At 51.5% G+C, this 22,522-nt stretch overlaps 1 protein-coding gene across 1 annotated transcript; it reads right to left on the reverse strand.

Annotated features, from left to right (window-relative positions):
• Nucleotides 1-4,616: 4,616 nt before the first annotated feature.
• On the reverse strand, nucleotides 4,617-20,561 carry LOC129714777 (peripherin-like). The gene is made up of 9 exons (XM_055664614.1): nucleotides 19,935-20,561; nucleotides 13,820-13,880; nucleotides 12,933-13,028; nucleotides 11,988-12,149; nucleotides 9,949-10,074; nucleotides 8,713-8,933; nucleotides 7,202-7,245; nucleotides 7,020-7,096; nucleotides 4,617-6,352 (listed from the first exon to the last, which is right to left on the reverse strand). The coding sequence occupies exons 1-9, from the start codon at nucleotides 20,468-20,470 to the stop codon at nucleotides 6,305-6,307; spliced, it is 1,371 nt and encodes a 456-aa protein (XP_055520589.1). The 5' UTR covers nucleotides 20,471-20,561; the 3' UTR covers nucleotides 4,617-6,304.
• Nucleotides 20,562-22,522: the final 1,961 nt, after the last annotated feature.

A 22,522-nucleotide genomic window follows, 5' to 3' on the forward strand; every position in this document is an offset into this window, starting at 1 on the left:
TATATTTTTGTAAGACCTTTTGTGATTAGCATCAGCGACATTTCCTGCCCGGAGCCACAGCCTTGATGACTCTTGGTTGCCCGGCAACACAGGGCCACCACAAAAGCCTGCGGCCTACTCTGTGCTGTGTATTTCCTGCCTGCATGCCACAACACTCATCCCAACGTTCCACATCCCCTTTCCAGGAAACTCTTGCCAAAATGAATCGGGAAAAGCTGCCAAAAGGCATCTCCTGCAGCGTGAGTTCTTGTTAAGTTCCGTTTATAGAGATTTTAACAAAAGACAGCAGGCACCACAGTAACAAAGGCCTTCAAAGGAGTTCAAAGGCCTTATTGGAAAAAGACTGCCTCGTCTTAAAATGGCATGGCAGTTTCAAGGGAAGTAGATAGTTCCTTTTAAGGAACTGATAATGAATATAGACTCAAAATGCTGAAGTAACTCAGCGGGTCAGGCCATGCTGGAAGTGCGGAAGGGCTTCTAAGCTGTAACATGGCCTCATGAAGCAGGTCATGATGCATATAGAGACAGACACAAAATGCTGGAGTAACTCAACGGGACAGGCAGCATCTCTGGAGGAACGGAATCGGTGACGTTTCGGGCCAAGGCCTTTCTTTCTTCAGACTGAGGGTCAGGGGAGAGGGAAACGAGAGATATGAGAAGGGTCCAAGGAACAAATGAATGAAAGGTGGGCAAAAAGGACAAATCAAAGTCAGAAACGATGATGAAGGAAAGGTGGAGCCCACAATGGTTCATTGTTGGTCGTGGAGAAGACACAATCAAGTGCATATACAAACGTTACCTCGACATGTTCTCCAGAGACTCTGAAGGTGGTGGCCAAAACATGATGCCTCTTGCACGAGGAATCTGTGGACAATTTCTGCCCATTTTGCTAATCGGCTGTATGGCAAAAATCAACTGGACTGTTTGTAAGAAAAAGGAATTTTGCTGTGCATTTGCACGATTAGTTTAGTTTAGAGATACAGGGCGGAAACAGGCCCTTCGGCCCACCGAGTCCACACCGACCCCCGCACACTAACACCATCCCACACACACACTAGGGACAATTTACATTTACACCGAAGCCAATTGACCTACAAACCCGTATGTATTTGGAGTGTGGGAGGAAACCAGAGCACCCAGAGAAAACCCATGTGGTCTCGGGAAGAAGGTACAAACTCCATACAGACAGCGGCCGTAGTCGGGATTGAACCCGGGTCTCCGGCACTGCGAGGCAGCAACTCTACCACTGCGGACTCGGTGGGCCAAAGGGCCCGTTTCCGCGCTGTATCTCTGGACTAAACTACAAACGAATTCCCTTATTGTCCTGTTCATCGATTATTCTGCAGCTGAACAACAGTTCCAGTCTCTCCTGTCCTTTGTTCTTGACTGAACCAGCAGCTTCCCCAGTGCGACTGGGAGCGAGAGGGTTGGCCAAGGGGCAGTACCAGTCGCTGGCAGCAGGTGGGAGCGAGAGCACAGCAGCCAACAGAGAGGATGTCACATAGTTAGTCGCACGCCGCTCGGAAACAGGCCCTTCGGCCCAACTCGCCCATGCCGACCAACAAGCCCCATCTTACACTAGTCCCACCTGCCCCCGTTTGGCCCATATCCCTCTAAACCTGTACTATCCATGAACCTGTCCAAGGCATGGTGAAGGCAGGAAAATGGGGAGGCTGATTGAATAGCGGAGTAGACCTGATGGGCCGAATGGCCTTATTCAGCTCCTAGAAGTTTATGAGGTGGGAGGTGCTGAGTGGAGAATGCAAAAGGGTGCCGGTGGTGTAATTGGATAAGGCAGGAGGAAGGCAGTGATGGGGAGGGGGGTGGGGATGGGTGTTGGATCTCCTATGTTTGCATGGCAGAGTGCCCTGGGGCAGGAGAGGGGTGGGAGGGGGGTAAAGACTGTGGAAGAGTCTGACGGACAGGGGAAATAGGTGCAGGAGTAGGCCATTTGGCCCTTCGAGCCATTCGATATAATCATGGCTGATCATCCAGAATCAGTATTTAAGAAGGAACTGCAGATGCTGGAAAATCGAAGGTAGACACAAAAGTGCTGGAGAAACTCAGCGGGTGCGAAGGAAATAGGCGACGTTTCGGGCCAAAATCCTTCTGGGTTTCGAACCGAAACGTTGCCCATTTCCTTCGCTCCATAGATGCTGCCGCACCCGCGAGTTTCTCCAGCACTTTTGTCTACCATCCAGAATCAGTAGCCCGTTCCTGCCTTCTCCCCATATCCCTTGATTCCCAGCCCTAAGAGCTAAATCTAACACTCTCTTGAAAACATCCAGTGAATCGGCCTCCACTGCCTTTTGTGGCAGAGAATTCCACCGATTCACAACTCTCTGACTGAAAACGTATTTCCTCATCTCAGTCCTAAATGGCAACCCCTTATTCTTAAACTGTGTGACCCCTGGTTCTGGACTCCCCCCCCAACATGGTCTAGCATGATCTAGCCAGTCCAATCCCTTAAGAATGTTATACGTTTCTATAAGATTCCCTCTCATCCTTCTAAATTCCAGTAAATTTATCTAAGACTCCGTACCTTTCACACCAGTGTCTTCAACGTCAAGCCCCATTCCCACCCAGAGAACATTTACAACACCTGGCCATTCAGCCCACTATGTAAAGAAAAAGAGGGGACATCCTGGAATGGCAGGACTTTCATATGAAGAAAGACTGGATAGACTCGGCTTGTACTCGCTAGAATTCAGAAGATTGAGGGGGGGATCTTATAGAAACTTACAAAATTCTTAAGGGGTTGGACAGGCTAGATGCAGGAAGATTGTTCCCGATGTTGGGGAAGTCCAGAACAAGGGGTCACACAGTTTAAGGATAAGGGGGAAGTCTTTTAGGACTGAGATGAGGAAAACATTTTTTTTCACACACAGAGAGTGGTGAATCTGTGGAATTCTCTGCCACAGAGGGTAGTTGAGGCCACAGTTCATTGGCTATATTTAAGAGGGAGTTAGATGTGGCCCTTGTGGCTAAAGGGATCAGGGGGTATGGAGAGAAGGCAGGGATGGGATACTGACTTGGATGATCAGCCATGATCATATTGAATGGCGGTGCAGGCTCGAAGGGCCCACTCCTGCATCTATGTTTCTATCAAGATGCGAGGGGGCCAAGGGTTTTTTTAATTCTTTTTCACAAACTCACACCCACTGCAAAAACAACTCTTCAGAACAGCGTCTCCATTTTATTTCACTAACAGGTCACGTTATAATCCGTCCCGAGCTGGTTTGTGAGCTTGGAGGATGCAAAGAGCTTTCCAATCCATTTCCAAGAGCGAGCTAGATTTGCATCACAGAGACTCGATGTTTTCTGAGCCAACAGGACAGCTGAGGTCTGACCAGCAGAACAAGACGATGTTATACAACACACTAAAACAAAATGTTCTTGAAGCAATCCAGCCTCGTGTGACTTGGGAGGGGCGGGGGGGGGGGAAAACACACACACACACACACACTGGCGAGGCTGCATCTATATCCCTTCAGCATGTGCGTGTTTCACTCATCATATCCAACCATGTTTTTTTGGAGTTCTGGTTTGGACCCACCCACACTACCCTTGTGGCTCAGAGGATGAAGGGCCCCATTTTCCAGCCTCTCCCCGTCAAGAGATGACAATGCAAGAGGCCGTTCGGCCCAGCAGTCTGTGCTGTATACTGATCCCGTGTGTGTGTGTGTGTTCTAATGTCCGATCACGCCCCTTTGCTTTAATCACCCCTTTCTTCAGCGACCAACTAGCATCCGTCTTCCCCCCCTGCTTGAGTGTTCAGTGATGCGAGCGTGAATCCTGTTTATGTCTTTGGGCCCGGATCGCCGTGTGTGAATCCTGGTACTGGTACGCATGCCAACGTGTGCCCAAATCCCGGTGTATGTGCCAATCCTGGCACTTGTGCCAGTCACAGCGTGCCAATCCTCGTGTTCATGCCAAATCCTGGTACTTGCACCAATCACGGCACATGTGCCCAAATCTTGAAACCTGTGCCCCAATCCTGGTGTGTGCCCATTTCTCCTCCCTGCGACGTGAGGGTCTGGCTGGAATCTGGGAGTTCCCCAGCCTATTCAGTGGTCCTGTTCTTTCTCCAGTCAAAAGCCAGAGGAGTTTAGAGCTTTCTCAATTATGAGGGAGGGTGGAACATAGAACAGTACAGCACAGGAACAGGCCCTTCGGCCCACAATGTCCGTGTTGGACACGATGCCAAGTTAATCTAATCTCCTCTGCCTGCATGTGATCCGTATCCCTCCATTCCCAGCCTATCCAGAAGCCACAAGGAACTGCAGATGCTGCTTTGCAAAAGACACAGAGTGCTGGAGTAACTCAGCGGGTCAGGCAGCATCTATGGAGCTAAGGAAATAGGCAACGTTTCGGGCTGAAACCCGTAAGGGTTTCGGCCCGAAACGTTGCCTATTTCCAGAAGGATTTCGGCCCGAAACGTTGCCTATTTCCATAGATGCTGCTGCACCATAACTGAGTTTCAGGCAGCATCTGTTTGGATAGGTGACGTTTCACAGAGTGCTGGAGTAACTCAGCGGGTCAGGCAGCATCTGTGAGAACATGGATAGGTGACGTTTCACAGAGTGCTGGAGTAACTCAGCAGGCAGGGAGCATCTGTGGAGAACATGGATAGGTGACGTTTCACAGAGTGCTGGAATAACTCAGCGGGTCAGGCAGCATCTGTGGAGAACATGGATAGGTGACGTTTCACAGTGCTGGAGTAACTCAGCGGGTCAGGCAGCATCTGTGGGGAACATGGATAGGTGACGTTTCACAGAGTGCAGGAGTAACTCAGCGGGTCAGGCAGCATCTGTGGAGAACATGGATAGGTGACGTTTCAAAGGGTCCCGACCCAAAGCAAGTATGAATCTCATTGTCCTATCTGGAACACATGACAATAAACTCTCTTGACTTGACTATCCATGTTCACCAGAGTGTAATGCCCCTGTCCCACTTAGGAAACCTGAACGGAAACCTCTGAAGACTTTGCGCCCCACCCAAGGTTTCCGTGCGGTTCCCGGAGGTTGCAGGTAGTAGAAGCAGGTAGGGAGACTGACAAAAACCTCCGGGAGGCGGGCTGCTTAGGCCCAATGTCAGAGGGGAGTTCTTCAAACAAAGGGATGAGGGAATCTGAAAGCTTTCCCTCAAGAATCTCCCGGGGAGTGGGGAGGGAGAAGGGGAAGGGTTCACTCCCGTCTGTCTGTGTGGCGTTTGCACGTTCTCCCCGTGACCGCGTGGGCTCCCTCCGGGCGCTCCACATCCCAAAGACGTGCGGGTTCGTTAGTTAATTGGCTGATGCAACGGGAATCTAGCGTACAAGAGTCAGGAGGGCTGTGGTCGGTCAGTATTTGGAGTATTGCGTGCAGTTCTGGAGACCCCATTACAGGGTGTGGAGGCTCTGGAGAGGGTGCAGAGGAGGTTTACCAGAATGATGCCTGGATTCGAGGGTTTCAGCTACAGGGAGAGGTTGGGAAGACTTGAATTGTTTTCCCTGGATGCCAGAAGTTGCGGGGAGACCTGATAGAGGTTAATAAAATTATAGATAGGGTAGACAGTCAGAGCCTTTCGCACTGGGTGGGAATAAAAAAAAAATTTGAGGAAATTTGTGGGGAGTTTTTTTATTGAAAACACACACAGAATGGTGGGCGCCTGGAACGTGCTGCCGGGGGTGTTGGTGGTGGAGGCAGATACGATAGTGGTGTTTAAGAGGCTTTTGGATGGGCACATGGACATGGGGGGAATGGAGGGATATGGATCACATGCAGGCAGATCAGAGATGGTCTAGGCATCGTGTTGAGCACAGGCATTGTGGGCCGAAGGGCCTGTTCCTGCATTGTGCTGTTCTATGCGAATGGTGGAGTCATAAGGTCAGAAGTGACAGCAGCAGAATGAGGCCATTCGGCCCATCCCATCCATTCCGCCATTCAATCACGGCTGATCTATCTCTCCCTCCTAACCCCATTCTCCTGCCTTTCCCCCCATAATCCCCTAGTGTGGGCAGAAGCGGAATGGGATCGTGTAGGGTGGGTGGAGATGCGGACTCGGTGGGCCACAGCTCCCGTTGCCATGGTGACGGAGGTGCGTTGAGAGGGTTTGGGCCTGCTTGCTGCCTGGGCAAGGTGTGCAACTAAACACGAGCAATGGGTGAATTGGAAGCTCGTCGCAGCTCCAAGCTTCAAACCGCGGGCGACAGAATTTAAAGACGAAAGGGGGAGGGCGGGAAATGGGGGAAAGAGAAAAAAGAAAAACTAAAACCAGTCTTCTGCTTGGGTCGAGTCTGGCCTTGAACCAGCGCCGTATCGATTCAATGATCACGCTCGTTCTGCTGCTCCTTCCGAGATTCATTCACCACCTACAAATTCAAACAACAAATTGCACTTAAGACAAAAAAATTTAAAAATCGGCAGACGGGAAGTCGAAATTTAGTTTAGTTATAACCATATAACCATATAACAATTACAGCACGGAAACAGGCCATCTCGGCCCTACAAGTCTGTGCCGAACAAATTTTTTTTCCCCTTAGTCCCACCTGCCTGCACTCATACCATAACCCTCCATTCCCTTCTCATCCATATGCCTATCCAATTTATTTTTAAATGATACCAACGAACCTGCCTCCACCACTTCCACTGGAAGCTCATTCCACACCGCCACCACTCTCTGAGTAAAGAAGTTCCCCCTCATATTACCCCTAAACTTCTGTCCCTTAATTCTGAAGTCATGTCCTCTTGTTTGAATCTTCCCTATTCTCAAAGGGAAAAGCTTGTCCACATCAACTCGGTCTATCGCTCTCATCATTTTAAAGACCTCTATCAGATCCCCCCTTAACCTTCTGGGCTCCAGAGAATAAAGAATAAAGTTTGGAGATACAACGCGGAAACAGGCCCTTCGGCCCACCGAGTCCGCACCTACCAGCGATCCCCACACACTAACGCTATCCGAAACACACACAATGCAATTTTTTCTCAAAAGAAAATGAAAGACATGCGCACACACAACTTATAATTCACAATCCTTACCTCTCCATCCTGGGTCTCAATAGTTTTGATTAACACGGTCTTCCTGGTTTGAACATCCTGTGGATTGTAGGCGTAGTCTACAAGATGGCAGCAAACAAGGCACGGGTTACCACACAGTGGGTGAAAGGGCCCAGCGAAAACAAAATGTCATCCTCTTTCATAAACCCGCCCCACACACTCACCTCTAAAGCTGAGAGAGGCAAAGGACTGGATGGGGACAGCAATCCTAAGGAGGAAACGAGACAGCGATCGTGAGCCATCAAGCCACAGTAATGGAGGCATAGAGTGTGGAAACAGGCCCTTCGGCCCAACTTGTCCCATCTACACTAGTCCCGCGTTTGGTCCATATCCCTCCAAACCTGTCCTATCCATGTACCTGCCTAACCGTTTCTTAAACGTTAGGATAGTCCCAGCCTCAACTACCTCCTCTGGCAGCTCGTTCCATACACCCACCACCCTCTGTGTGAAAAGGTTACCCCTCAGATTCCTACGTTTAAGAAAGAACTGCAGATGCTGGAAAAATCAAAAAGGAGAAAAAAGTGCTGGAGAAACTCAGCGGGTGAGGCAGCATCTGTGGATCGAAGGAATAGGTGACGTTTCGGGTCTGAAGAAGGGTATCGAACCGAAATCTATTCCTTCGCTCCATAGATGCTGCCTCACCCGCTGAGTTTCTCCAGCATTTTTGTCTACCTCAGATTCCTATTAAATCTTTAACAAAATTAAATTCCTATCAAATCTTTAAGAAAATATATACAAACTCCGTACAGACAGCACCCGTAGTCAGGATTGAACCCGGGTCAATAGACAATAGATGCCGGAACAGGCCATTCGGCCCTTCGAGCCAGCACCGCCATTCAATGTGATCATGGCTGATCATCCCCAATCAGTACCCCGTTCCTGCCTTCTCCCCATATCCCCTGACTCCGCTATCTTTAAGAGCCCTATCTAGCTCTCTCTTGAAAGCATCCAGAGAACCGGCCTCCACCGCCCTCTGAGGCAGAGAATTCCACAGACTCACAACTCTCTGTGAGAAAAAGTGTTTCCTCGTCTCCATTCTGAATGGCTTACCCCTTATCCTTAAACTGTGTGTGTGGCCCCTGGTTCTGGACTCCCCCAACATCAGGAACATGTTTCCTGCCTCTAGTGTGTCCAAACCCTTAACAATCTTAGGTTACACAAAAAAGCTGGAGAAACTCAGCGGGTGCAGCAGCATCTATGGAGCGAAGGAAATAGGCAACGTTTCGGGCCGAAGCCCGGAAGGGTTTCGGCCCGAAACGTTGCCTATTTCCTTCAGGGTTTCGGCCCGAAACGTTGAGTTTCTTCAGGGTTTCGGCCCGAAACTTTGCCTATTCCTTCAGGGTTTCGGCCCGAAACGTTGCCTATTTCCTTCAGGGTTTCTGCCCGAAACGTTGCCTATTTCCTTCGCTCCATAGATGCTGCTGCACCCGCTGAGTTTCTCCAGCATTTTTTGTGTAACCTTCGATTCTCCAGCATCTGCAGTTCCCTCTTAAACCCTTAACAATCTTATATGTCTCCGGCGCTGTGAGGCTGCAACTCTACCGCTGCGCCACCGCGCCGCAGAGAATGGTCCTTTCATGAGGCTACAGAGAGGCTGTTCCCCCATCACCAGCGGGCTCGGGCTCCGAGGCGCCATTTGATCGGGAGAGTTGAGCAAAAGGTGCAACGACCTCACCTGCTCTCCTCCCCTTCCAGCAGCTTCCTGTAGGTGGCAATCTCGATGTCCAGGGCCATCTTGACGTTGAGCAGGTCCTGGTACTCCCGAAGGTGCCTCGTCATGTCCTCCTTCATGTGGTGAATCTCTTGCTCCAGGCTGCCGACGGTGTCATGGTAACACGCCGACTCGGCAGAGAACTGCTCCTCTGCCTCTTGTAGCTGGCGCAGCAGCGAGTCGTTCTGCAGGGGGGGGGAAAAACACCCAAAACCCTCAGGCCACAAACTCTCCCTCTCACCCCGGGCTGGATTTGCAAGCCTCCAAGCTTTCAGATGTCCCAGTGTATCAGGGACAGGTAACAAAACAAAATCCAGGGGAGAACATGGGGAGAAAGCAGTACTGATTTTGGATGATCAGCAACTATCATATTGAATGGCTGTGCTGGCACGAAGGGCCGAATGGCCTCCTCCCCCCACACCTATTTTTCTATGTTCTAATCCAAGCATCACACACACTGGTGCAGTGGTAGAGTTGCTGGCCGCACAGCGCCAGAGATCTAGGTTCGATCCTGACTCCGGGTGCTGTCTAGACGGAGTTTGTACGTTCTCCCTGTGAGTCTGAAGAAGGGTCTCGACCTGAAACGTCGCCCATTCCTTCTCTCCACAGACGCGGCCTGACCCGCTGAGTGACTCCAGCTTTGTGTGTCTGTTGGGGACAATGGACAATTTTGACTGGTGCCCAACGGTCCCGGAGACCCCCCAGGGTGCCTGTGGACAGCGCGCGTTCCCTCTCTAACGGAAAAGGGGGCGGGCAGCCGGCTCGGGCAGAGCCATCTCTTCCCGCCTGGCGCCGTGACTCGCCGATGGCCAGCTTGGCCAGGCCAGGCCCACGAGCAAACCAACCAGGACATCTTCATCCCTACCCTCTCCCCTACGCACACGGGCTGCCCAAAAATGAACACAAAAGTGCCCGTCTCAATTAGTGCGGGTGTCAGGGGTTGCGGGGAGAAGGCAGGAGAGTGGGGTTAGGAGGGAAAGATGGATGTGCCATGATTGAATGGCGGAGTGGACTTGATGGGCCGAATGGCCTAATTCTGCTGCTAACACTTATGAGTTTGTGGGTGTGAAGTGCGTCGTTGTGTCGGTGTTTCCATGCTGAGACCCCGCGTGGGCAGAGTCGACTTCTCACACCCCCCCCCCCCCCCCCCCCCCCCCCCCCCCCCGTAGCGCTGACCACCGTGCGGCGCCCCTCACTCACGGTGCCTCTCAGCGCTTCCAGGTCGCAGGTCAGCGCCTGGATGTGCATCCGCGACTCGTTCAGGTCCTGCTTGGCCTGCCGCAGCGTCTCGTTGCTGCGGTTCGCTGCATCCGTCAGATCCGTGAACTGTGTGGGGGGAGCACAGCAAGTTAGAGCAGTCGGCGCGCGGCAGGGCAGGGAGCGAGGGACTGTACTCCACTCCCCACCCCCGCAAGTCGATCAGGATCACATCTCCCTCCTGGGACAGCTCGGACAGGCTCGGACTGTCCACTCCGGATTCAGTTTATTGTCACGTGTACCGAGGTACAGTGAAAAGCTTTGATGTTGCGTGCTAACCAGTCAGCGGAAAGACAACACACGATACAGGATCAAGGGAATAGTGTTTAGTGCAAGGTAACGTCCGATCAAAGAGAGTCCTGGGATCTCCAATGAAATAGGGTCACCAACCATCCCGCTCCAAATAAGGGACAAAGGGCCAAAATACGGGGGACACATTCCCGACGGCAATTCGTTGACCGACTGGGCCGTGTCTGGGTGAATGATGAGTTGGCCCCGGGTGCTGGACTGCACACAAAGCCCAGCCGGCGGGGCCCAGCTGTGAGGAGTCCGCCCGCACAGTCCGGCTCCCCGTCCAACTCATGAACCGATGATCGGCCGTGAGAAGGAGGGGTGGGGGTGGTGGTGTCGGCGGTAAGCGAAGGTCCGTAGTACGGACAGCGGGCCGGGCTGCTGACCGACCGACGGGGCCACGGGCGAGGCGCTGCTGCTGCTGCACTCCACGGGCTGCACTACGTCGGGACGGGTGAGGCAGGGGCCAGACGACCAGACAGTCCCCTCGACCCGAGTGGTAGCGGTCAAGTACGGGACAAGGGCGGTCCCGTACGGGACAAACCAATTTAGCCCAAAATATACGGGATGACCCGGCAAATACAGGACAGTTGGCAACACTGCATAATGCATTTCGTTGTCTCTGTACTGTACACTGACAATGACAATTAAAATTGAATCTGAATCTGAATCTGAACACTACCAATGAGGTAGATAGTAGTTCGACACGGCTCTCTACCTCATTGGAGACCCTCAGCCTATCTTTGATCGAATCTTTGGCTACTGGGAGAGGCTGGACAGGCTTGGAATGTTTTCTCTGGAACGCAGGAGACCTAGTGAAGGCCCGGTGGATCGTGGCCTGCAGGGGGAGCCACTGAGCCGGCCCCTGCTCGTCCACACATGGCCACAGAGCGGGAGGATGGAGCTGGCGACAACAGCGGGTGAGACGGGACGGGACGGGGCCGGCGGAGAGGAGAGGGGAACCGGGGTCCCGCTGCAAAAGATGTTTCCACCATTGGGAGAGTCTAGGACTAGAGGGCACAGCCTCAGAATAAAAGGACATGCTTCAAGAATGAAGACAAGGAGGAATTTCTTTAACCAGAGGGTGGTGAATCTGTGGGATTCATTGCCACAGACGGCTGTGGAGGCACAAGTCATGGATATATTTAATGCAGAGATAGATAGATTCTTGATTAGAACGGGTGTTGGGGGTTATGGGGAGAAGGCAGGAGAATGGGGTTAGGAGGGAGAGATAGATCAGCTATGATTGAATGGCGGAGTTGACTTGATGGGCCGAATGGCCTCATTCTGCTCCTATGGTTTTATGAGGCTCCAGAATTTTATTTTATATGAATGATATTTAATATTTAATACATATTGCTCGACTCAGCCAAAAATCTATAGCCTCCCTTTGATCTGGTATTTTGTTGGTTCACATGCTTGATCAATGGTGTTTTATCATTAATGTCTTATTATTATTAATGTTTAGTGTTTTCTGAGTCATTCGTAACTGTTGCTATATGTCATGTTGTTACTTGTGGGCGGAGCACCAAGGCAAATTCCTTGTATGTGAATACTTGGCCAATAAACTGACTTACTTACTTATATAATGTTTAGGTTTATGATGTTGTGGAACGTATGACGTTCTCAAGGGGAAGGAGGGATGTACAATAAACATTGGTGGTGTCAATGGTGTACAGTTGGCACCTCACCTTGGACTTGTACCAGTCCTCGGTCTCCCGCACGTTGTTGCTGGCGATGGTCTCGTACTGGGTGCGGATGTCCTTCAGCGCCGACGTCAGGTCGGGCTTGGCCACCTCCATCTCCACCTGTATCTGCGAGGCCTGCAGATTCACCTGGAGGTCCCGCAGCTCCTGCAGAGGGGAAGAGCACGCGGCGATTACGGGCAGCCGCCCACAACGGCAACGCTCCCCGACGCACGCCGCAGGACACCGCGCAGCCACGGGCGGAGAAATGGCAGATGGAGTTTAACCCAAGCACTCGCGCAGTGTGAGTGTGTGTGAGTGAGTGAGTGAGTGTGAGTGAGTGTGTGAGTGTGTGTGTGTGTGTGTGTGTGTGTGTGTGTGTGTGCGTGTGCGGCATTGCCCCTCCCTGTATTGGGGAGTGGACGAGAAAGTGGGATAACACAGTGTGAACAGGTAGGCGATCGATGGTCGGCATGGACTCGGTGGGCCGAAGGGCCGGTTTCCACACTGTATCTCTAAACTGAAGAATGCAGGGGGAAAATCTACCATTTATGGTAAGACCCTGAACAGCATTGATGTACAGAGGGATCTTGCGAACCTTGTCCATAACTCCCTGAAAGTGGCAACACGGGTAGATAGAGTGGTAATGAAGGCGGGTGGTACGCTTGCCTTCGTAGGCATTGAGTATAAGAGTCAGGACGTCATGGTGTAACTCCGTAGGACTGTGGTCAGGCCACATTTGGAGGTAAAAAAGGGGGGGGGGGGGGGGGGGGGGGGGAAAAGGTGGGGGGGGGGGGGAGGGAGAAAAAAAAAAAAGGGGGGGGGGGGATGAGATTAAACGGGGGTAGGGGGATTAACCAGTGGGCTCCAAGGGCAGGGGGGGGGGGAGGGCATAGACTCGATGGGCTGAAGGGTGGGTGGGGAATGCCATTGTACAAAGTGCACATTCACCTCGTCGTGTAACTTCTTGAGAAATTCGATCTCGTCCAGGAGTGATTCCACTTTCCTCTCCAGCTCCAGCCGGGCCAAAGTTGCGTCATCAACATCCTGAGAGGGTGAAGCACAAGAACGCAAGAGATAGAAGCAGGAGCAGGCCATTCGGCCCTCTGTAAATCCCCCCTCCCCCCCGAAGTGTGTGCGGAGCGGATGAGAAATAGAACTAGTGTGAACGGCTGATCGGTGGTCGGCACGGACCCAGTGGGCTGAAGGGCCTGTTTCCATGCTGTCCCAGCTACACTAGTCCCACCTGGCCCATATCCCTCCAAACATGCCCTATCCATTTACCTATCTAGCTGGTTCTTAAACGTTGCAATAGTCTCTGCCTCAACTACCTCCTCTGGCAGCTCGTTCCATACACTCACCATCACTTTTAATCCCACGACTGTGTTCAAACTCGCATGCAATTATCAAACACCCAGGCCTTTGGACCCCAGCCCAGGCCAAGAGCCTTCTGTTCCAAAGAAAAAAAACTCTTCCCTCACTCATTGCCATCTTGCGAGGATAGCTCCAAGGCTCAGGCTGCTTACAGGAGTCTGAAGGCCTGAAGGCCTTGTCAGCCTCTGGTTGCAACCTCCATTTTGGATCTTTCGCCATTTACACGGGTCTCAGTTTGACTTTTTCTTTCGTAAACCGTGTGGGTTTTCTCCGGGTGCTCCGGTTTCCTCCCACACTCCAAAAACGTGCAAGTTTGTAGGGTAATTGGCTTTGGTAAAGATTGTAAATTGTCCCTGGTGTGTGTAGGTTACCCGACTGTAGGGATGGCGCGGACTCGGTGGGCCGAAGGGCCTGTTTCCACGCTGTATCTCTAAAACTAAACTAAACGTTGCTGGGCCACTCACCTTCCTGAACAGGACCAGATTATTTTCAGCATCGTACCTCTTCTGTGCTTCCTCTTCCAACCTACAGTATAATCACACACGAGTGTTAACGAGTTAGTTCCCAGCCAGAGGATAAAACTCTGCCATCACCCAACAAGCTCTCCCTCGGCCCTGTCAGTGCTTCTCTCTGTTTACCAAACTGTGGGGAGCCAACACTAACTACCACCCACGGCAGAGACCCGGGTTCGATCCCGACTACGGGCGCTGTCTGTACGGAGTTTGCACGTTCTCCCCGTGACCTGCGTGGGCTTTCATGAAAACATCCAGTGAATCGGCCTCCTGTGGCAGAGAATTCCACAGATTCACAACTCTCTGGGTGGAAAAGATTGGGGATGACAACAGGTTGAATACAGAGTCAAATTAGCGAGTGCAGGGCAGTGCCCAGGCAGGGAAGGGCATCCATCTTGTCATCTTATCAATAGGGCCATTCTTCCCCGCACAGATGGCAGAGTCGCCCGTTTCCCCAAGAGACAGCCTGCTGATTAAACTGGCCTTTGTATGGAAATTATTCAGCAGGCAAGCTCCCTGAAGTGTCTATCAATGGGGGCTTGGGAAAACTAAATAAACAAGGGGCAATACACCTCATTTATGTTCAGCTTCCATCTCTTAAAGAATGAGCATCGAGCCTGGGCTTAAGTCAAGAGGATCTGTCGCAGTCGCTGCCTCAAAAAGGCTGGCAGCATCATCAAGGACCCACACCATCCTGGCCACACACTCATCTCCCTGCTACCTTCAGGTAGAAGGTTCAGGAGCCTGAAATCTGCAACATCCAGGTTCAGAAATAGCTACTTCCCCACAGCCATCAGGCTATTCAACTCAATTCAAACAAAACTCTAAACATTAATAGCCTACTGCACTTTATACACTTATTTATGTGTTTTATATACACACACACACATATATATATATACACACACACACACACATATACACATACACATACACATACATACACATATATATACATACATATATATACATACACATACACAACACATACACACATACACACACATATACATACATATACTTTATATATATACACATATACATATACATACACATATATACACACACATATATATACACACACATATATACCCACACACACACACGCATATACACACACACACATATATATATACACACACACACATATACATACATACACACACATATACATATACACATATATACATACATATATATATATTCATTGGTATATAGACACACTGATCTGTTCTGTATTTATGCCTACAATATCCTGTTGTGCTGAAGCAAAGCAAGAATTTCATTGCCCTATCTGGGACACATGACAATAAACTCTTGAATCATGAATCTTGTGACCAAAACAAATTTTCACGCAAGTAGTTTGAATCGAACTATTTTCATTTGACTCTCCCTTTCTGGAGAAACGATACTGTTTTTATTGTGTGGATTTTCTGCCGTGGCCTATTCTGCTCTGCACTGCAAAGAGATTATATTGCAATTTACCATCCATAGGGCATTATTCAATTCTGTGCTGCAGTCTCCACGCCCGGCTAGCTCCTCGATTGAGACCCTCACATCAGTCTGAAGAAGGGTCTCGGCCCGAAACGTTGACTGTTTCCTTCGCTCCATAGATGCTGCCTCACCCGCTGAGTTTCTCCAGAATTTTTGTCTACCACCAGTTAGAAATGAGAGATACTTTGTCTTCAATTAGTTGTTAGCCTTTTGTACGTTTTCGATGTTTGTGTGCAGTTACAACGGCCACTGGTGGGCCCTGTGGAACGAGGCTGGATGTTATGGAATTGGTTTCAATTAGGTGCCATTAATAATGGAACAGGCAGATGGAGTAATAATGGTCCCTGAGAGAGGATGCATCTAATGACAGTGAACTCACTGCTGCTGCTTTATACACAGCTGATGATATTAAGTGCTTCTTCAGCCCAGGCCATTATAAAGTATGATATATATACGCAGGAGGTCAGATAATTCTCTACTGTATTGAGCCGTTGCTCGAAGGGGGGGGTTGCAATATTCAGGGTCTGCAGCTGCACAACAACGCATCCGGCAGACCCGCAGCCTCACGGCGCCAGAGGCATGCGTGTCTGTATGTTTTAGTTTAGTTTAGAGATACAGCATGGAAACAGGCCATTCGGCCCACCGACCAGCGATGCCCCGCACACTAACACAACCCTGCACACACTGGGGACAATTTACATTTATACCAAGCCAATTAACGTACAAACCTGCACGTCTGTGGAGTGTGGGAGGAAACCGGAGCACCCGGAGAAAACCCACGCGGGTCACGGGGAGAACGTGCAAACTCCGCACAGACAGCACCTGCAGTCAGGATCGAACCCGGGGCTCCAGCGCTGCAAGCGCAGTAATGCCCCTGTCCCACTTAGGAAACCTGAACGGAAACTTCTGGAGACTTTGCCCCCACCCAAGGTTTCCGTGCGGTTCCCGGAGGGTTTTGTCAGTCTCCCTACATGCTTCCACTACCTGCAACCTCCGGCAACCACCTGCAACCTCCAGGAACCGCACGGAAACCTTGGGTGGGGCGCAGAGTCTCCAGAGGTTTCCGTTCAGGTTCCCCAAGTGGGACAGGGGCATTTCTTCATATGAAAGTCCTGCCATACCAGACTGATTCCTGGGATGTCAGGACTTTCATAGGAAGAAAGACTGGATAGACTCGGCTTGTACTCGCTAGAATTCAGAAGATTGAGGGGGGATCTTATAGAAACTTCCAAAATTCTTAAGGGGTTGGACAGGCTAGATGCAGGAAGATTGTTCCCGATGTCAGGGAAGTCCAGAACAAGGGGCCACACAGTTTGAGGATAAGAGGGAAGTCTTTTAGGACCGAGATGAGAAAAACATTTTTCTTCACACACAGAGAGTGGTGAATCTGTGGAATTCTCTGCCACAGAAGGTAGTTGAGGCCACACAGTTCATTGGCTATATTTAAGAGGGAGTTAGATGTGGCCCTTGTGGCTAAAGGGATCAGGGGGTATGGAGAGAAGGCAGGTATGGGATACTGAGTTGGATGATCAGCCATGATCATATTGAATGACGGTATTTCCTATGTTTCTATGAGGCAGCAACTCTACCGCTGTGCCATTGCTGCTGCCCAAATGCATATGTACGCGTGTGCGTGTGTTCACCACCATGGCCACTTGAATTTCCTCCGGGTGCCCCGGAATCCTCCCACATCCCACAAAGACACGCGTGTTTGTAGTTTAATTGCACCCCCCCCCCCCGTGTATAGAGTGCGGAGGGGACCACAAATGGAATGAAGGTTAAAGGTCATGGAAACTATTTACCCATCTTTGCATGGAAGAATTAAGAACCAAAAACAATGAACCAAACTGATGGCGGAAACAGCTCAAGATGAGGTTTCACCGCAACGCGTGGGTCAGTGTAACGCCAGCGTTATACCCCACGGTGTCAGTTCTCAAATAGAGCACAGAGCAGTCTAGCACGGGGAAAAGGCCCTTCGGCCCACAATATCTGTGCTGAACATGGTGCCAAGACCAACACTTATCTGCCTGCACCTGATCCATATCCCTCCATTCCCTGCATATCCAGGTGCCTGTCTAAATGCCTCTTAAACACCACTATCGTATATGCCTCCACCACCACCCATGGCAGCGCGTTCCAGGCACCCACCGCCCTCTGTGTAAAAATAACAAAAAAAACTTGCCCCACACATCTCCTTTAAACTTTACCCCTTAAAGAAACGCCCTGAACTATTTGATATTTCCATCTTAGGGAAAAGGTTCTGACTGTCGACCATATCTATGCCACTCACGGCTTGATCATTTTAAAGGGGTTCTGTTTAAAGATTGGTGCGTAGACGACCGAACGCAAGGACAGGCCACAGGCAAGAACTCTGGCAAACAGCAGGATTGGTGTGAGAGAAAAAGAAACAGAAAACCAGGGGTGGTCAGGCAGCATCTGTGGAGAGAAATGCAGTGCTAATGTTTCGGGTACATGAGCTTTCTTCAAGAGCCATCAAACTTCACGAAGAAGGGTCTCAACCTGAAACGTCACCTATCCATGTTCTCCAGAGCCCGACCTGCCCTTTGCATCTTTTTGTGTATTAACCAGCATCTGCAGTTCCTTGCCTCTAGTTTCACCAGTATCGTTATTGAACAGTCCCCTGTTTATGTTGTCTGGGGTATTTTTGATCGATTATTGAAACTATTCTAATATGTTGTACCAGTTTCAAAGTCAGCTCGTTGCGTCTCATTGTCTGTAACTTGTTTGCACCCAGCACACGGCTTCCTGTTTTGCATATCTTTCTTTCTTTCATTCATTTGTTAATTTGAGTGGGGAATCTGTGGAATTCTCTGCCACAGAAGGTAGTTGAGGCCAGTTCATTGGCTATATTTAAGAGGGAGTTAGATGTGGCCCTTGTGGCTAAAGGGATCAGGGGGTATGGAGAGAAGGCAGGGACGGGATACTGAGTTGGATGATCAGCCATGATTATATTGAATGGCGGTGCAGGCTCGAAGGGCCGAATGGCCTACTCCTGCACCTAATTTCTATGTTCTCTATATCTTGACATCACCGCCTATATCTCTCGTTTCCCTCTCCCCTGACTCAGTCTTAAGAAGGGTCTCGGCCCAAAACGTCACCAGTCCTTCTCTCCAGAGATGCTGCCTGCCCCGCTGAGTTACTCCAGCATTTTGTGGCTATTATCAGTTTCATGATGTTTTTTTTTTTTTTTTTTTTTTTTTTTTTTTTTTTTTTTTAAAAAGATCTCTCAATTCAAAAGCTTTTTCTTTCAGCATTGATTTTTTTAATATATATTAGAAAAGGTATCCAACACATGCAGGTAAAGAAAATGTTTTGGACCAGTTTGGGGATCACAGGCTCTGTGAAATCTCCCAGTCTACACTTGGCACCTCACTGCCATTACAACGGCCTTGTTCCCCGCCCCCTTCTCCCCTCCCCTCCCAACCCCATCTCATTGCTTCCCTTCAGTAGGGAGAGGGGGAGGGAGAGAGGGAGGAAAGGTAGACGGAGAGAGAGAGAGAGAGAGAGTAGAGGGAGAGGGAATGGGATGGAGAGAGAGAGAGAGAGGGAGACGAAGGGAGAGAGAGGGACAGGGGCGGAGGGAGGGGGATGTTGAGGGATAGGTGGTAGACAAAATACTGGAGAAACTCAGCGGGTGCAGCAGCATCTATGGAGCGAAGGAAATAGGCAACGTTTCGGGCCGAAACCCTTCTTCAGACTGAGGGATAGGTGGATGGAGGGAGGGTGGGAGAATGATTGGGAGAGCAAGAGGGGGGGAGAGAGAGGGATGGGGAGGGAGCCTTTTACACCCTCCTCACCCAGCAGACTGGCTGCCCAGCCCAGCATAGCCCACCACACCCACCCAGTCCAGCCCCCCAGCCGAGGGCGAGTAACATGGCCTGAAATAACTGCAAATAAAGATGCATTTGCAGCAAAGTGCTTCCAATTCAAAAATACAAGAGGTGAATCAAACAACTTTTATTTCCCACTCCCTCCAACTTTCCCTCTCTATCCACCTTTCTCCCTCCCCATCTCTCCCTCTCTATTTCACTCTATCTAGTTAGCCCTTTCTCTATCTATCTATCTATCCCCTCTCTCTCAATCCATTCTCCTCCTCCCTCCCCCCCCTCTCTCCCTACCCCCCCTACCCCCTCCCCCCCCCCCCCATCTCTCCCCCTCCCCTTACAACCCCCCCTCTCTCCCCCCCCCCCCCCCACCCCCCCTCTCATCTCCCCCCCCCCCCCTCTCTCTATCACTACCCCCCCTCTCCCCTCACACACCCTCCCCCTCTCTACCCCCCCCCTCTCCCTCCCTCTCTCCCCTACACCCTCTCTCCCCTACCCTCCCCCTCTCTCCCCTACCCTCCCCCTCCCCCTCTCCCATCTCTCCCCTACCCTCCCCCATCTCTCCCCTACCTCCCCCCCCTCTCTCCCCTCTCCCCCTCACACCCCCCCATCTCTCCCCTACACCCCCCCATCTCTCCCTACCACACCCCCCCATCTCTCCCCTACCCCTCTCTCCCCTTCCCTCTCTCCATCCTCCCCCCCCTCCTCTCCCTCCCTGCCAGTCTCACCGCTGCTTCAGGCAGTGCAGATCCTCGGCCAGATTGTCCTTGTCGACGAGGACGCGGTCTCGGTCCTGGCCCACGGCTTGTAGCTGCTGCTGGAGCTGCCGGATCTCCTGCAGGTAGAGGCGAGCTGCCCTGCCCGGCTCCTGGCTCTGGATGTGGGCGAGCTGAGCGGCCAGCGCCGAGTTCTGCTGCTCCAGGAAACGCACCCGCTCGATGAAGCTGGCGAAGCGGTCGTTGAGCTCCTGCAGCTCGGCCTTCTCGCTGCTGCGGGTCGCCAGCAGCTCCTGGTTCACGGCCTCGACCGCCGCCAGGTCCACCCGCCGGTGGCAGGAGGCTCTCGCCGGGGTGTTGATGCTGCTGATGCTGCTGCGCTGGCGGTAGCCGCTGCTCCTCGTCCCCGCCGCTGGTGCCGGAGACCTGGCCGGGCTCGACAAGCGGGACACGGGGGACAGAGCCGGAGCCGGAGCCCCGAACACCCTCCTGAACGAGGGGCCACCGATGCTGCTGGAGCTGGAGCTCGACACACGGTACGAAGACATGGGGAGAGGAGATAGGAGAGAGATAGGGAGGGGGGAGAGAAGGAGATGGAGAGATAGAAATGGGGGATATAGAGAGGGGGGAGAGAGAGAGATAGGAGAGAGGGAGAGGGAGAATAGAAAGAGGGGATAGATAGATAGAGGGGAAAGGGAGAAAGCGGGGGAAAGGAGAAGAGAGGGGGGATAGAGAGATGGGGGGGATAGAGGGTGAAAAAGGGAAGAGAGAGAGGGGGGAGATAGAGAGGGGTGGAGAGATAGAGAGGGAGGAAGAGAAGAGAGAGAAAGTGGGAAGAGAGAGGGAGGGAGAGTGGGAGAGTGGGAGGAGGGAGAGAGAGGGGGGAGGGGGGAGAGGGCAAGGGAGCTAGGGGGAGAAAGGGGGGGAGAGAGAGTGAGAGAGAGAGGGGGTGAGAGAGAGAAATAGATATGTAGGTTGAGAGGGGGGTGTGGGGAGGGATAGATGTAGAGAGAGATGTGGCGAGAGTGCAGGTGTCGTGGTCGGAGCGGCGAGGCAGCTTTAACCCTCTCCCCGCCTCCCTTTATAGGGGCTGCCCAGCCGACCACGCCTTCTGCGCACAATAGCGGCCCCTTGTTCACGCCGAGACACCGCGCTCACACCCAGCCCAGCGCACAACACAACACAGCCCCAACCCATCTGTTGAATACAGTCCCACAAGGGCAGGGGATGGAAGGAGAATAGATGTTAAATGTGTCCATTGTGTTGGGTGTAAATGTGTGTGGGTGGCTGTGTGTGTGTGTGTCTGTGTAGGTGTGGGGCGGTGTCTGTAGGTGTGGAAGTGTAGGTGTGTACATGTGTGTATGTCTGGGTGTGCAGATGTGTATGTCTGTATGTGTAGGTTTGTGTGTATGTGTCGGGGTGTGTGTATGAATGTTTGCATAAGTGGGTGTGTTTATGTGGTGGGTATGTAGGTGTGTGTGTAAGTGTGTGTAGGTGGGCATGTGTTTATGTGGGTGTGTTGATGTGGGTGTGCATATATTTGTGGGGAGAGACTTCCCAGCAAAATACAGAGTGCTGGAGTAACTCAGCGGGTCAGGCAGCATCTGTGGAGAACATGGATAGGTGACGTTTCACAAAGTGCTGGAGTAACTCAGCGGGTCAGGCAGCATCTGTGGAGAACATGGATAGGTGACGTTTCACAGAGTGCTGGAGTAACTCAGCAGGTCAGGCAGCATCTGTGGAGAACATGGATAGGTGACGTTTCACAGAGTGCTGGAGTAACTCAGCGGGTCAGGCAGCATCTGTGGAGAACATGGATAGGTGATGTTTCACAGAGTGCTGGAGTAACTCAGCGGGTCAGGCAGCATCTGTGGAGAACATGGATAGGTGACGTTTCACAGAGTGCTGGAGTAACTCAGCGGGTCAGGCAGCATCTGTGAGAACATGCATAGGTGACGTTGTTTGATCGACCTTTTTTTCAGACTGAAAATGACTGATCGAAAGGAACTAAAATGCTGGAGTAACTCAGTGGCTCAGGCATCTCTGGAGAAGCAGGAATAGGTGACGTTTCAGGTCAGAAACCGTCTTCAGGTTTCTTACCTTTCTGGAACCTGCCAGTGTTGGTGTTGGAGGCAGACATGATAGTGGCATTTAAGAGGCTTTTAGACAGGCAGGGAATAGAGGGATATGGATCAGGTTCAGGCAGAGGAGAATAGTTTAACTTGATATCGTGTCCAGCACGGACATTGTGGGCCGAAGGGCCCGTTCCTGTGCTGTACTCATCTACGTTCGATGAAACGCGGGTGCATTTGCAAACTGGGAGGGGGCCGATTGAGGGGGGGAGCGATGTCGACAGTGTCTCACCCTCGCGGAGGTCAGTAGCCACCTCGGTGCCTGATTACAGATGCAGGCGGCATGAAAAGGAATCGCAGCGGCCTTGCAAGTCCCAGACTCTTTGTCTCCTTGCAGTGGGTTTGCTGTAGGAGCGGAGAATCCTACACCCCCTTTGTTTCTCCATCCTCTTCACAGCCCATGACCTGCTTTGACCTGATGGGGCCACCATTCACGTCACTCTTGTCTGTGCTCCATGTCGGATTGTT

The sequence above is a fragment of the Leucoraja erinacea genome, chromosome 40, assembly GCF_028641065.1.
Source record: "Leucoraja erinacea ecotype New England chromosome 40, Leri_hhj_1, whole genome shotgun sequence".
Lineage (NCBI taxonomy): Eukaryota > Metazoa > Chordata > Chondrichthyes > Rajiformes > Rajidae > Leucoraja > Leucoraja erinaceus.

Coding starts and splice junctions, on each gene's coding strand:
- LOC129714777 (XM_055664614.1), bottom strand. CDS start 20,470: ATGTCTTCGTACCGTGTGTCGAGCTCCAGCTCCAGCAGCATCGGTGGC. Junction 7,246..8,712: donor CTGGAAGGGGAGGAGAGCAG/GTGAGGTCGTTG, acceptor TTTCCTCCTTAG/GATTGCTGTCCCCATCCAGT. Junction 7,097..7,201: donor TGCCTCTCTCAGCTTTAGAG/GTGAGTGTGTGG, acceptor GCCATCTTGTAG/ACTACGCCTACAATCCACAG.